The 16,764-nt window shown below is 41.4% G+C and overlaps 1 protein-coding gene across 6 annotated transcripts in view; it reads right to left on the reverse strand.

Moving 5' to 3' along the window:
• The window catches only part of LOC140268994 (receptor-type tyrosine-protein phosphatase mu-like), a 158,191-nt gene that overhangs the window by 21,878 nt on the left and 119,549 nt on the right, over window positions 1-16,764 (reverse strand). For all 6 annotated transcript variants that reach the window (XM_072364013.1, XM_072364012.1, XM_072364011.1 and 3 more), the window contains 4 exons: window positions 16,045-16,238; window positions 10,833-10,920; window positions 9,467-9,543; window positions 2,938-2,974 (listed from right to left, as the gene is read on the reverse strand). In XM_072364013.1, coding sequence (XP_072220114.1) covers window positions 2,938-2,974; window positions 9,467-9,543; window positions 10,833-10,920; window positions 16,045-16,238 — 396 coding nt within the window. The remainder of the gene's footprint in view (window positions 1-2,937; window positions 2,975-9,466; window positions 9,544-10,832; window positions 10,921-16,044; window positions 16,239-16,764) is intronic.

A 16,764-nucleotide genomic window follows, 5' to 3' on the forward strand; every position in this document is an offset into this window, starting at 1 on the left:
CTAAATGGCAATGTGAGAAGAGTTGAGATCATATTCATCTGTGATTTCTAGAATCCAAAACTGGAGATCTGCATTCATGTTTTCCGTAGCCATCTTTCCTTTTTATTGCCCCTCATCAGGCTATTTTAGGCTAAGCTAATTTTCACTTGGCTGTAGTTCTGTTAATGGCAGGAAGACTGAAAGAATGCATATTACAGAAAATTGTTGAACTATTCCTTTAAATTGCAGATTGCAGGATATTTAAAGTTTCAGAGGGTTTTTTGTTTTACTGAATTTGATAATGAATCTACCTTCACTTTTTGTATCTTTAAAATAAAAAAAACAAAAAAACAAAAAAACAAAAAAGTGTCTCTTAATAACAAACTACACTAAGGAAAAGCGCAAACTCAAAGATTTAGCCACAGCTTACTTCAGAGAAACTGATTTGAACTGTAAGATGAGAGCAGCGTTTGTAGTACAATGTGTGTGGAGCCTAGTTGGAGAAGTTTGGAAGAGGCACTTCAGAGGAGAAGAACACCAGCAGGGGCTTCACTTCCAGCTGTCACAGAGCTAATGCTGCTGCAGCTGATGTGGTGTTTTGGGACAAGGCCTGCTCCTCCTCAGAAGCACAGAGTGTGACAGCTGCAGAAATCCCCCAGCCAGGTACGCCGCAAAACTCCTGATCAACATGTGCACATACACACTCACAGAGAAACACGCAGGCTATGTTCCCCCCTCATGCCTATTAATATTACATGCAGCAGACTTTGGCATAATGTACACTCACTTATCATTGATTTGCTCTCTCTCTCTTTCTACCCCCCCAACACACACGCCACCCTGCTGAGCTTTTAGATGCTAACCTGTAAATAATAAAAATTTTGCGCTACTGGTGACATTTGCTGCTTGCATGAGAGGGGAGGGAAGAGCAGAGAAGACCGGAGGCGAAGGCTTGATGAAATTGAACCCTTTCCCGCTTCATGAATACTTTCCATAACACCAGGAGGATGCAGGGACTTATCAGAGCTGTTTGTGTCCTCGTGTCAGAATAATTCACAGTCTCCACCGGGAAGAAGCTCATGTTTGATCAGTATTTAAACATAAAAATGGACAGAGGTAAGGTGGCCAACTGGGAAGGCTTAAGCTGCAGTTGCCATTGGAGAATTACTGACAGACATTTTCATTGCTGCAGCAAAAAAAGCTTTGGATGAGAGAATGACCTAAATAATGAGGAGCAGAGCTTGGATGATGAGGCTTTTATGGAGTGACAGCTGTTCTACCTGCCTTTGTCACCTTGACAGAGCAAAGGGACTCGTCAATAACCCCAAACTAATGAGTGTCATTGTAGTTTACAGCGTGAGAGAATGAGGACAATGTTATCCCACCTGTCTGCCATATACAGCAGATCCGAACCACCTCTACCGCCAATTTATGACAAAGCTTTTTAGCTTATCCAGCACAATTGCGGGATTCATGATATTTCGGAGCTACTGCTGGTCCCAGTGGAGTGGAAGTGTCACTCACTGAAAAACTTTGCTGGGGGAAAGAAGAGACTACTTCCTCATTTTCAGCAAGTGTGCCAATGCCCAGGTGCTCTTTTCAGGTGCTACAGTATGCAGTTTGTCTGACTGAGGGAGACAGGTCTGTGTCTGGCTTTCCTATCATCTCTGGCTGCTCTTTGCCTCAGTGTCAGCAGACTGAGCCTTCCTTCCTGTCAGTCTGCCGGAGCTGATGATGAATTATAAAAAGGGCCTGCTCTCCTAGAGAATACAGATGTTTCCACACACACACACACACACACACACACACACCTTCCCTCTAGCGTACTGGATGGCTCTACTCAATGAAAAGTCTTATCGAGCCTGCCTTGGAAAATGAGGACTGATTATGCAAGCTCAATGAGAAAACAGTGGCTAATTAACTTGAATGGAAACATGTTTGTCTTCTCGAGCTTTTCATCTCAGCGAGGGCTTCTGCTTGGAATATTCTCCTGACTGCTGATCTCCATGTGCAGATTTTTAAATGAAGTGTGGAATGCTCTTAACGATTAAAGAACACTTACAGAAGTCAATAATCCAGTAGAAATTCTTTCAGAGCCGAGCTCTCCTGCTAAAGCACCTTGTGAAAGGAAGGCCCGTAGGAGAGAGCCGGCACTTGACAGACGGCTTTGTTTTGAGTGTTTGACTCGACGGTCAATGCTGTGCATACAGGTAAACACACAAACCGTGTGGTCGAGCTGCTTAATTGATATGCCATCTCTTTCAGAAGTAAGAGCAAACAGAGGGTTGCTTTAATTGAGACGCTGAGGAAGAGCGGCAATGCACTAATAAACAGGTAATTATGCAACTCCCAGCTCCACCAAAGCAGACTGTGAATCCATTAAGGCCTCTTCGCAAAAACTGCTTTCTTCTTTCCTCTCCACTAACTTTCTTCTTTTTTTTTTCCTAAAATCCCAGTGCATGCAGCAGCCCTGTTGAGTGGGAGTGCGCCTCTGGATGCAAAATTCAGAACAATTAACCATCAATCATATTTAACCTCTGGGGTCACTGTAAGTACGCCTCGCTGTGCAAATCTGCCGGCCAGATTAACACAGTGACAAAATGTGCCTGTACATGTCAACTAATCCATTTATTTATTCAGCGTGCTCCTAGACTGCCTGATTAATCGCTCCCACACCACCGATGGAGGGGAAGAGATAGAGAGCATGCTGCTCTGCTTGCTCAGAGGTGTGTGTGTGTGCATTGAGCGGTACCAGATTCCCCAAACACACACACCCAACTGAGCATCAAAGAGCAGTTTGCAACAGCGTATGTAAACAATGATGCGGATGCTCAGAGAGATATTCGTGAACACCCGCACTCATCTGTCTGCACCAAACAAACAGACAACTTTAAATTCTCACCGCCCACACATTCAAATCCAAAGAGCCTTGACATTTTTAGAAAGTTTTATTCTTACCCTGAGTGGCGATGTAGTGATTTGGCCTGTGGTATCCCTGAAAAGAGAGAAAAAATGGGAGAAGAGAGTATGAGAGTCACTTTACTTTCCTCCTACTCGTAAAGGACCGGCTGTTATGAAGTTATTTGTCTAAGAAAACACATTTTCTTTGATATTTTATCTGTTTTCTGACAGTGGAGGTTGACCCTGGCATGCTAACTCATATTATTTCACAAACAATACAAACACCATCGAACAGAACTGATTTAGAGCGCACCATGCCCCAGTTAATAGCTGTTTTTATTTCAGATGTACCATATTTCTGCAAGTGAATGAACTCCCTCAATGAAACTCTGCTTCATCAGTCTGACAGCTGTGTTTCCATGCAGTTCTTTGTTTCAACAGCTGTCTGAGCTAGCAAAACTGGAAAGCTTGTGATGGATGCTACTCGATGCAAGATTCAGAAACACTCCATCACACATTTTACATGCGGCACACCTCTGGAGTAAGGAGCAAAAGTGTTGATAATCCCCAAGATACAACTAACAGGACCGATCTTCACAACAAGGCCCCCAGTCTCACGGATTACTCTAATCCCTTCAAGTTTTATTTGTCTAATTCCTTGTCTTCTCTCAAGAGATATGAGGGAGGAAGCAAAACATTAGGACTTAAAGACTGTTCCTCAGCCCAGCCTCCTCTTGATTGAAGCCCCCTCCCTCCCAATCACCCCTACTGCTCAGCTTATCTCACTCATATTCAATTTAACGTTGACTGTGATTAACGCTCCTTCAATGAAGGGAGAAAGACACAAAGGATATTTTCCTCACACTCTCTCTCATCCACAGGGCTCTTTCAGCTATTCAATGCTCCTCCATTTTTAATGACTTCTTTATCTCTGGACTAAGGAGGAGATTTGTTTGTGCTTTCGTGTAGGCTCTGTTGAGTAAAGTGGAGGCCCAGCACACCATTGCTTTAGAGAGGGAGACGCAAGGGCCTTGACAGGGACTATAAGGTGAGTAGAGCTTATTATAGACTGACTTGTGGCTTTTTCTAAGCATGTTAGCACATTTAAGTATTTTCATTTTATGATCAATTGAAACAGATAAAGAAAAAAAATGTCAATACTGAAATAATTAATTGGAAAGCCTTTGTTTCTACGGTGTAAATTACTAATGAGCGATTATATATGTGTGGTGATCTGAGTTTTTTTTTTGAATAGCTTATTATGAATTCTGTCCAGTAGGAGTGGGGAGTGGAGTGTCTAAAATATGCGGGATGAAGTGTTTTTGCCTGTAGGCACAAACTGGTATTTTCAATTTGAATATCATTACATAGCACACTTTAGCAAGTTCTGAGTATCAAGCTTATCACCTGGAAAATATGTTTATACTGTATACTACCTACTTGGTCTGCCAAATATATCTTGGAGGAAATGCGGTCTCCGGTATGTTCCCAAAGGATGTTTTTCTTTTGCAATATGTAAAATCCGCACAAACAATTTAGGGATATAGAGGTCACATTGAAAGAATATAGGCTAACAAAGGCATCGTCCTGAGGCCTCCAAGCCATAGGGATCACACACACACTCCACATTTATTGTGTCAGTTGTTTTCAGGAGTAATTCTGATTGATTGTATGAAATACTGTGCAAAAGTCTTGAGCCACCCCTCAAAAAATGTGTTCAGTGACTTATCAAACATGTGCAAGCATAAAAAGAAATAAAGTTTACAAGGCAAAACAGAGTTTGTGCAATACAACTAACAGGCTTGAACGCCAGTATTTGTATGACCCACTTTTTTCTTCAGCAAAGCCTGAACCCTCTTAGGAAAGTTTTCCTGTCATTTCTTTAAGTAGTCTTCAGGAATAGTTCTTCAGGATTCTTAACAGGACATCCCAAAACTCTGCTTTCAATGTTGGCTGCCTTTTGTTCCGTTCTCTGTCAGGATGATCCCACACCGCTTCGGTGATGTTGCGATCTGGGCTCTGGGGAGGATTCATCCTTCCATAAGACCTGTTGCCGCTGATTTTCACTCCAGGTCTTGTGTGATTTGGCTTACCTCAGCCTTTTCTCCTTGTTTTTCTTCTTAAGAATGACTTCCTGACAGCCACCCTTCCATGGAGACCACTTCTGATGAGGCTTCAGTGGACAGTAGATCGACCAACTGAAGGTCCAGATGCATCTCTCAGGTCCTCCGTGAGGTCTTTGCTGGCTTTTTCAGGCCTGCTCTTCTTCTTTTATTCTCCACTTATTCAATTTCCTTCATTTCTTAGGAACACACTGTACACTGTGCCAAAACATGCCAAGTCTTAGGCTTTTTATGTAAGCAAAGAAAAACTTTGAAAGACCTTCAGAAAGCCTGGAAAAATATTACTCAAGACCATCTGTTACAATTGTAGTTTGTGCACATATTTCCCTCCGATCCACTTTATTGAGCTTGTTATATGTAATAAGTCAAACACCTAAAATCTTTATATTGGGAGGTCATGGCTTTCACTGCTCAAATCAACGTCATACCCCATAAGAAGCAGACAGTGATTTGTTTAGGGTGGTCACAAGCCTAAAAAAGTTGTAGAGGTTGTAAAGGTGAAAATTTCCATCAGTTTAACTGTATTAAATCAAATTTCCAGAAGTAGTAGGGCAACTGTTCATTTGTGCTTCTGCAAGATAATGGATGGTTGGGTGTGCAAAAAAACGGCTTATTATGTTTCATACCGAAAGTCAAAGAGAAGACAGAAGAGTTGTAAAAACTGCATTCAGTGTATTTAATCTGCAGAGGTAAATTGGAAATGTGCATGACCATTTAGTTGAGTTGATTGAGTTGATTTCTGTGTGCGCCTGCAAATCTATCCAAGCACTGTATCCAGGACAGATCGTCAGCACGCCCCCAATGTGTGCACATACAAATACACACAACTGTGCAGACAACAGACCATTACGCTGTGTTTCATAGCCTCCTAAATGTTTATGAAAATACTCAATCAGCTGCAGAGAAGACCTGCTCTGCTTACTCGTACATGACTCCAAATAATTTGATGTATAATAGAGTACAATAACAAACATGGTGGAAAATGTTGTACACATCAGAGTTTATTGGCTTTTAGATGGGTTAAAAAGCTTTCTGAACAGCAAAAACATCCGTACCCATCTGCCCGTATTTCTACAAAGTACTTTTCCAATGAAGGTGGCTGAGCGGTGGAAATCCTTTTCAATCAGGGCCCTCTTTAACATGCATAAATTCTTATCTTCTAATGGGAGCCTCTCTATTGCGAGAGTCCTCTCTGCAGCACTCCTTCTCACAGCATAATGGGCCATAAACTGAATAGTGGGAAAGGTAAATAATTTAAGCCTCCTGCATTTGCCATGGCACACCTTGCATTATGAATTTATGTTTGAGGGCGTAACAAGAGAGTACAAATTACCACATTAGAGGGGCGGGGGACGAGACGATGGGAGACAGAGCGAGAGTTCTCTCCTGAGCAGAGAACCACTTAGAGACTCGGCCCATTACACATGGAGCGGAAACATCTGCTTAAGGAGGCCAGTGAGCTGCCGTGATTGGTCACATCCTGCTACTAACACTGCTATTAACAGCAAATCAGGTCAGATCAGGAGGTTCTATATTGTGTGAGCTAAGTGAGTTAGATCTGTTTTCAGCTGAAGCTGCGCCTCACGCCACTTTTTAATCACTTTTACTTACTGTAAAGGTGTGCTGACTCACTCCAGTGCTGGAGGTACCTTCCTACACCTCTGTAAATGTGGTTACTTCTGATCCACTACTGTCTTTGTGAGTTCTTCACTGTCTAAAAGTAGAGAAGTAGACAGCTGTCTTGTCTCACAAACAAATAGAGAATGGTATATCTGATTGTTTTTCACCATTCTCTGGATCTACTGCAAACTGGGCTGCAGTACTAAGAATCTGAGAAAGTTTGGATGTTTGGTTCTCATATTTTGCATTTTACAATCAGCAATTGCCTGCATGTGAGGCATTTAGGGAATTTCTCTAGCGACAGAAAATAACCTGATTTACACCATCACCATCTGGGTTCTGTACAAAAGTGAATATGAGGCAGAGTTTTGATCAAAGCTCGAAGCTTGATGTCAAGAATGACATCAAGAGAAAGAATGTCAGTATTAGCTGTTAGTTTAGAATTTAAAAGTGATTTATAAAATGTACACTTCATTTACTTGCCACCATCCTCAAATGTCCCTGCATCATGGCAGTAATGATTATTCTTTCCTAGAAGCGAGGGTGTGCTGCAAAATCTCTTAGGAATATAAAGAATGGATGGCTGAGCATACAAATCATCCAGTTCTACATTAGGAACAACTGTTTGCATCCTGTGAATAGTGGTGTCGCTTAACCACAGCTTCAATATTTCTCTAGTTTTTACCAAGTTATTTTAGAAGCCTAAACCTAACCATACCTTAAGCAAGTTATTGTAGAACCTTAAAAAGTTGACATAATTTCCTGAGGTCAGACTATGTAGGAGACAGACTTTAGCCAACGTTTCCCACAGCTTGAGCACAATAGCACTGACCGCTATTCTAACACCTCTCCTAAGACTGGGCTGTTTTGAGGGGCGGACATCAATTGGCATGGTTTGGGAAGGGGGAGCAAACACTTAGTTTAAACTGGAGTCAGATCGTGTACAAGGAGGAGCTCCCAGAGAGGTTCAGCCAGTAACTCCAAAAATCATGAAGCTACTCCCACAGTCGTACCAAAAAAACTCATCTCTCCATATTGACAGTTAGTCTATTGATCCAAAGGGAACTTTGTTTAGTAGTGTAGGGCTGTAAGGGAGAAGCAAAAGCTAGTAAACAATGCCTTTGCATCAGCAGTAATAGACCAAGCCTAAATATACACAACGTACCTCGTAGTAATGCTCGTGTACCATTAATTATACACTGTGAGAGGTACACGGCGTTCAGCTTAGCAATGAGTGAGAGGAGTGTCGTTGTGCCGAAAAAACACACTTTATCCACACAGCTGTGGGTAAAAAGAAACAAAGTAATGTTGCAACTATAAAGTTAATCTTTCAAAATGCACACAATGTTGGTGTGCATCATCTTCATTAACCTAAGCTTTTAGCGTTAGCTAGTGCTAAACAAAAACAAAAATAAAATAACAGACTGACTAATTATTTAATTTTTGTCTGTTAACTGGTGCTAGAACATTACTCTCCAATATATGTTATCCACTGGGATCTTATATCATCTAAAGCTGGGGGTAGATGTAGGATGCATGCTCCTGAGCACGTCTGACAACAGAACAATTCCAAGTGAAGCTGGCTGAGAAGAGGCGTAGTTAACTCAACAAGTGACCCGAGTTTACACTGTAAACCTGAATGGCTTGCTCAGTGAGATATTTCAAATCCCAGGGGGCCAAAAACTAAATGCCAGGGTTAAGTTTTTTTTCTGAGTTATTGAGTTGGTACTGACTTCAGACACCCAAATATATCCTCTAAAGCTAACAAAAAGTCATTTTTCTAGAACATATCTCCTTTAACTTCCTGAAGTGTCTGACGGAGATCATTCAGCAGATGCAACCAGAGAAGTGATGTGTACCACAAGCAAATATTTGGCCACATCAAGACAGTCATTGCTCCCCACCCACTCTATTTATTCACCAGATTCTTCATGTGACTTATTCATGTGACCCCCCCTGTTGACAGAGTGGAACAGACTAGAATAAGATGATTCTTCTTTATTTTTCTATTGAAGAAAATACATTATGTAGTTCTTTTATTGATGTGAAGGCAAATTCTAGTCTAAAAGACCATTCTACACTACAGTGGCAGCAATTTTTGGTATTTACAAAGTGCCTCAACAGCGCTGGTCTGTCAGTAACTGTATCAAACAACCCCTGTCTAGGGATAAGCGGGTGCGATTAGCCCGCCATGGGCACGGGCAGTTGGAAATCTGAATGAGAGAGCAAGCTGCATTATGCAAGAGCAAATACAACACAACTTATCAAATCAATCTGGCTGATTCCTTTTATTTAGTGCTTATTTCTTTTTTGGGGTTTTGATTTATTAGCGTCAACAAGCAGCAGGCAGGTTTTATTAGTCATACCAACAATCATAAGTGGTTTGAATCCTTAGGTTTTCTTTGGGATATTTAAATATATTTTACTCTGTTTTGGGTTTTTTTCAATGTAATTATGCTAAATAATTATCCAAGAAGATTTCTGGGTTCTCAATATACGTCTATAGTTCAAAGCGAAACCCAACAATAACCTCAGTTTCCCCCCGTAGGCGGGTTTGCCTTTTCTCTCTCCCAGTGCTGTCAGTCTCTGATTTTATTTCTTTTAATATATCCCATAAAGAGAGTGATACAGCAGGCCTCTAAAGTTGAATACACAGGCAATATGTATGTGTGTGGCTGCTTCTGCCTCTGTGTGTCTTTTTGTGTGTGCATGTGATGGACAGGCAGTAGGGTCTGCAGTGTCCCTCAGGCCCCTCTGAGACGGCGGCACCAGCGCCCTCTCCCTCCCCGAGAGGAAGCGCAGTGACCTTTGCGTTGGTGGCGCTGGCTGGTGTGTGTACTTACATCAACGTAATTTGCATTAATGTAATCGGAGCTCTGTTCCCCCTCCAGGGCCTGCAGCCTGACACGGGAGTGATCATCTGGAAGAGAGGCAGAGGAAGAAACCAGTGTTGAATTAATCATATTAACGAGGGCAGCAGGAGAGGAGAAGGGGGTGAGGGACAGAGAGACAGACGGTAAAAAAGGAAGAGAGAAGTTGAAAGAGAAAAAGACGAGTGATGGAGGTGTAAAAGCATGAGCAGACAGTCAACACACAGAGGCACAAATGAAAGTGGAGTTGTAGAGATGCAATGTGGCTAATAGAGAGATGTTGTTGTGCAGTTCTATCTACAGTAGGCAATCATGCAATGTTAAAAACCTTCATGAATAAATCAAAAACAAAAACTTTGACTCAAATTAATATTTTTGTAACTCTTTGGGTTTAAGGGTCTTATGCACCAAGCTGACAACTGAACATAAGGAACGTTTCACCATAATTGAACATTATAGTTGGCTGTTCAGCGTAGTGGGATAATCCATGATTTCCCTCACATAGTGTGCTTCCTCTTTTTGTTTCCATCTTTGCTCTTCCTATCTTCTTTCACACTTCAAGTGGCCATGTACTGCCAAAGCCTTTCTCACTTGACATATCTGCAAACCACACACAAACTTCTTCTACGCTGAGCACACAACATTCGTGTGATTTTACACATTCATGTTTTTATCAGAGCAGTCTTTTGGTTTCTATTGTTGCACACTGTAAATAGACACTCAGGACATGAGGAGACCCTTGGGGTCTTTTTCTTGCTGCTAATTCCTTTTGTAGATTTGGTGTAAAAGAGCCCTTAAACATGTCAAAACTTGCTTGTCCATGTAAGACATTAAATGGTTATAAAGGTCCCACAAACTGGGAGACAAATTTGTAGCTTTTGCCCTGATTTTATGAATTGTGGTGATTCAACCTAATTTTCATTAAAACTTAATTAATTGCACCTTTAGTTTGACGTGAATCACCAAAAGTACATACATAAAAAATTTCCAAAATTATTAGAGCTGCTTTTTGAGCTTTCTAATCAGCATTAAATGGCAGATTTGGATTATAGCTTCACTTAAGTGCATACTGATACTAGGACTTAATTGTAAACACAAATTCAAGCTATATATTATGCACCATCCCATCCTGCATGGCATACTTCTTATTACTAATAAGACTGTACTGGATGAATATAAAAGTAGATTGGAAAGGTCAAGCTGCTCTTGTTGGCTGATAATAAAACTCTATTTGAGCAGCTTATAGTCATCCAGTCACAAGCCTGGCCAATAAATCAGCCAGAAGAATGGGAACGGCACACACAAATTCTTGAGTGCTGAGGAGGTGCTTTGTACACACATGCAATAATATTCCCATATCGGTTCTTCATGCGGTTCTCATCCTTCTTGGCAGAGTCCCATGGTGCTGACTGTCCTTCAAAAAAGCTCTGGAAAAAAGAGAAACAAAAAGAAAAGCAAGAACAGAGAGAAGGAGATGAAACACGGTGTCATGTGTGAGCACTTTAAATGATAACCAGGCTAAAGAATACAGCATTCCTCTTTCTGTTCAATGTGACGAAAAAAAAAAATAAAAAGGGAAAGGAACATTGGCAGTAGAGAGGAAACAGAGAGGGAAACATTCACATCATTATCAGACATGAAACACGGGGAGGGTGGTGGATCCCAGGGAGTTGTGTCAAACAGCGAGTGCCATTAGGGCAGAAGCAGCGGGTGTTACTCTCAAACCTCTCCCCCTGCGCCGCTCTGCTGGGGCGGTGCAACCGCAGCGGCTGTCTGTCTACCTCATCTGAAGGACTCAATCAGCTCGTTGCGGGGAAAAATAAAGCCAGCTCATCGTCTACAGATCAAAACTGCTCCGTTCAGATTACCCTCATGAAATATGTATCATCTCTTGCTGGGGAGATTTCCATTCTGATGGCACACCAGGCACAATTAAGCCAAATTATGAAAATACATCTCCACTGCCAGTCCACCGCTGTTCAGTAGGGGCGGGCGGGGTTGGCTCCACGCAGACTAACCCCGACAAAAACATGCCATTGTTCTTTTTTTGTGATAGTATGCTAATGCACATTTGAAAAGCCAGCTAATGCAGTGGATCTGCAAATAAAGATTCAAGAATGTATACAGGAGGTTGATGAAATTGTTTGAGAGCTCCCTTTAAAGTGGAGTACGAAGCATTGTTTGATCATTACTCATCTAAGGCATGATGGTCCCATTCATTTCAGCGCTATGGCAGGCAGCAGGCTGTTTGTCTAGCATAAAAAGGTTTTTTAGACACCACACAAGGACATATTCCTGTATGAAGTCCTGAAGATTAGTGATTTTACTGAGAAACAGCTTTAATATGCTGAAAATATATCCCATCCTTCCAGTGAAGATGGACGCATGCCTCAAAGATGGATTACATAGGCCTTTCCTCTCATGGCAGTAAGTCTTGAGCAAATCCACAGGCCCAATGTCATTCTCTCTGTCACACTGAAGGATACAAGTCTAATATCGAGCATTCGAAGACAAATCATCCTCAAGCTGAACGGTGTTACCTGGCAAATTCAAAGAAGCTCTCTCCTAAACTGAGTGACCCTGTGTTACTTGTATTCTCTAAGCTGTTTGGATGCTGAGTACAGATGGAGATATAGGAATCCAGAGAAGAAAAGATTACATCAAGGCTTTCAATTAATAGGCTAAAACGTGGGAATAATTGGCTACCTGAAATTCAGCAGAGAGAGAAAAACAACGCAAGGCTCCATCTGTGAAACTATTCAGTGGAAAGTGCATGTGACACATTTAGCTTCAGTGCATCTGCAGGTAGTTTTTTCACCATCCTCAAATTATTCACACTGGCAGAGCTCCAACTAACTATGTTTTTAATTACAGGCTAACTCCTGCTCTGCAGTCCCAGCACAGTTTGTCTGCTATGCTGTTTCTTTGTTTGTAACCACTAAACTGTAAGAGAAAAGCACAATAACATCACTGTATACAGTCGCAATGGGAAAAGCTGTATATGATCAAATAACAAAGTGCTTGACATACAGTACACATAATGGAAAAGAAAAGAATAAAAAATGATGGTGACACTCTAAAGCAGAGTTGTTTTGTGAGTTGTTTCTGTGTTAATTAATCATTTACTGAGTGAGGAAAGGAGACTCGTTCAAACTGTCTACAGTTGTGGTTGGAGCTTAAAGAGCTTCAGGATTCTCCCAGTCGGCTAGATGCTACACATCTCTGTTCACATTAAACAAGCTGAAAACAAGTGCACTACAAATAAATAAAAAGCTTGTTTTCTGCTTGTTCACTCAGACTTTGCCAACGTGCAGTACAAGGTGAACATGCAAATACTTAGTCACAGCCTGCGCATTATAACATAATGGTTTTGCAAAGTGCAAAGTGTTTTACAGTGGCCTTTTTACAGCGTTAACCAAATCTCCATCATGACATCGGCTTTGTAGTCCATAATGGAGGTACTTAGAGGATTACCTGAATGAAAATAAAGCAAACTAAGACACTTAGTGATGCAGTCTTGATTTTGTGAATAGCTTTAGTTCATTTGTTTATAATAAAATAAAAGTTGTTTTTCACATTTTTGAAACATTTCACAGTGACAATGAGCAGACATGACTGACTGCTTCACATATTTCATCACTTGAACACTGTTAAACACTTTAGTAGTTTTACATAGCATCTGTTGGTAAATGCCCTTTTCAGATGAAATCATAAATGTGTGATGTTTTACTCTCACAGGGCCTGGAACTAGCCAACAACCATTATTGATCTGTCAGGTTTGATTTGTTATCTTAAAGTTTACAAAAAAAAAAAAAATCACAAACAACCAAAAGTATTGGCTTACCTCGTTTATCTGATCCAAAGTTAACGAACAGAATAACAAGAAGCATGGGTCAGAGAGAGATATAGTACAGTGTAAGTCAACAGGTTTAGATGTGAACTAGGCTCCAATCTCATCATCAGAAATAAACGGATAAAAAGGGCATTAACCTGAAGACAGATTGATAGAGAACACAGCAGTGGATCACAACATACAAATGGATTGCTCTAGCCAAGTGAGAATGAGCTCCATCACACACTTTAAGGATGCCAACTGATTTTTTTTTTAATTCCGAGACGTCCCTTTGAGTGGTTGTTATACATCCATGCATTGTGAACACAAAACACCGTTATCCAAAATGGACTAGACTCTATTAGGGCAGACTAAAGCCCTTTGTCTCCTAAATGATCTCAAGCTGCAGGTAGCATTGTGGCGCTGCATTATTTCATTACACAGTCTCCGGGATGGGAGGGGAGTTAATTACTGATAGAACTGGCCCACATATCGCATTTAAGGTGGCAGACGGAGTGAGAAAAAAACATGGATAAGAAAAGGATTGAACAAGGGAAATAAGTTGACAATGGAAGATGTGATGCTAGTTCAAAAAAGAGAGAGGAACAGGATTCAGAAAGGTCTGAAAGAAAATGTAAAAACCCCATTCCCCGAAAGGTTATCTAAAATGCGACAAAAACTTTCATCTGTCGTTTGTGATTTCATTTGAACGCTTATTTAACAGACACAAGCAGATGATTCTTTACAGTTTTCACTGACCAATGTATTTGTATTTAGAAAATGTTTTAGGAAATTTTGGGAGAGAGGCAAAATTGAGAATTAAAATAACATCAACCCGGAAGACTCTACAACCAGCAGAGGATGCACCAAAGTCTTTCCAATCATGGGTCATGGTTCATCACTTCATGCCAAACTCAGTCAGAGTTTGATTAGATAATTAGGAAAAAAAAATCTCAATGAAAAATTGCAACATCTGGGGTGTGTAAAACTGTGAAAAGATTCAGGGAGTCTGGGGAAATCTCAGGACATAAATTTTGCAAACCACTATTTGCTGCAAGGAACCCCATGAAAGAGTCATGCCACTATCATCAATTTCCCCACATGGACCAAGGGAATCCAAGAAATCTACAAATGTAATGTAATGTAGCTCTGTTACGGACAAAAGAAGACATATTTGAACTCTGTGCAAAAACAACACAACTTCTCTGGGCTTGAGTTCATCGCAGACGGACAGAAAGACAATGAACACATGTTCTGTGGTCAGATGAGTCCATGTTTCAGCTACTTTGTGGAGAAAACTGACGTCTGGTCCTATGTGCCAAAAATGAGAAAGACAATCCAGGCTCGTATCAGAGAAAGATACAAAGGTGTGATCATATGGGAGTGCAGCAGTGCCCACGGAAGACTTGCAAATGCGTGAAGGCACCATTGATGCAGAGACATATGTAATAATTTTGGAGACACATGCTGCCATCACAGCAACACCTTTTCCCAGGATGCCTGTGGTTATTTCAGCAGGACAATGCCAGACCTTGTTCTGCACGACTTATAACAGCGTGGCTTCACAGACACAATGTGTTTGTGCTCGACTGGCCTGCTTGTTGTTCAGATCTTTGTCCTATTGAAAAATGTATGACACATCATTAAGGCAAGATTTCAGACAACAACCACCAGACTGCTGAGCAGCTGAAATTTTGAATTTAGCAACAATGGACACATATTCCTCTTCCAAAACTCTAACAAACTACATCCTCAAGTTCCCAAATGACTTAAAAATGTCAATAAAAGGAAGACTGATGCAACACAATGGGGAAACATGCCTTGATCCCACTATTTTTTAAATGGGAGTTGTTGGCATCAAATTAAAGATTTTTCTCATCGTCTAAATACAATTTCTTTTTTGGAAATGGGGTTTGTAAGAAATATGAACGTGACCCCAGAAACAGAGAAAAAAAAACACCATGTGAGACAGAAGTGACACAAATAAGATAATGAACATAAAGAGTTTTAAAAGTTTAGCTTAAAACCAGTGAGTTACAACATCAGGGTGTAAGGAGGCTGGATGGTGTGGTGCTGTGGGACAGCGAGGAGGCTGGATCGCTGCCAAACCCCTGCCAGCCTCTTGCACTAATGAGAGAAATTGAATGAGAATGCTCTTCTGCGGTAAAATCCTTGCTTTTGGTGTCAGTGAGAGGCATGGTGTCAGATTACAGGTGCTGTTGTGCGACAACAGTCTAAGAAAGCATGAGGCCGCCATCAGTGGAGCCTAATCGGACCGGATTCAGTTGAAGGAGGGGACATGGGCTCACACACAGCTAGCTGTTCCTTGCACTTTTATTGGAGGTGTATTTCTGACTTTCACGTTGGCCTACAGGGGAGTGTCCAAGGAGAATTGAGAAAGCAGCATTTGACACAAACACACACCCACACACAATATGCACAATTGCTGCAAACAAGGAACAGATGAACAACAAAACAAATCACAACGAAAACACACTGAGACAGGGCGCATTAACAATTTATCATAAAAGTGCATCTGGGGAGGAACAAAACAGATCTGCTGTGCAGAGCAAAACAGAAAAACAGGCAGAAGAAGAGACAACAGGCTGCACATCGTGATACAGATGAAGCTTCATATTAGACTGATAAGCATTTCCATGACCAGGCTTTATATGTGCTTGCAACCTTCATGGAGGATGACAGCTGGGCTGTGTCCTACCTCGTACTCCTCCTTGAACCCGTAGCCTTCAGCGCACTTCATCTGGGTGATGTGCTGGAGGAGGTCCGCCACGCGGATCGCCGGGTGTAGCTGACCCGTCTGGTATGGCACATCAACCGGCTCCCGCTTCCTCAGGGAGTGAGTGTGCGACTGCACCAGGCTGCTAGTGTCGCTGCCCATGTTCTGGCTCTCATCTGTGGGGCAAAAACAGAGACAGAACAGGGCAGATCAAGACAGAGAAATCTGAGCTAAACTCACATCGTCAGTCATCGGCAGATCGTTGTAATCTGGGTGACATACGGCTTGAAGCAGTAAATGGCAGTGGCATTTTATAAGTTTATTGACATAAAGTTGAGATAGGTAGTCAAGGTGCTGTCACTCTTCAGACTAGTTCATATATCAGATACGAATGTTCTCATAAACAGATGGCACATTATCTCATTTACTGTTAAGCATTATGTCACCACCCTCCAGACTCACAAACAACTCTCAGCTAGTAATCTGTTTGTTATGGATGGTCACAACACAACATCATTGAGTAATAGGATGAGTCATGTGGTGGGAAGGTTCAGGTCCATCTGTCTGGCTGGAAAATACTGTACTGTAAAGCCATTTTGTTACGAGGCCCTTTAAGTAACACACTTATGCTACAGGCATTTAATAAGGCTACTAACAGAATAAAATATGTCCGTGGCCCTCAACTGTGAGAAACAGCATAGA

The sequence above is a fragment of the Leuresthes tenuis genome, unplaced genomic scaffold (assembly GCF_036924035.1).
Source record: "Leuresthes tenuis unplaced genomic scaffold, fLeuTen1.0.hap1 SCAF_14, whole genome shotgun sequence".
Classification (NCBI taxonomy): Eukaryota; Metazoa; Chordata; class Actinopteri; order Atheriniformes; family Atherinopsidae; genus Leuresthes; species Leuresthes tenuis.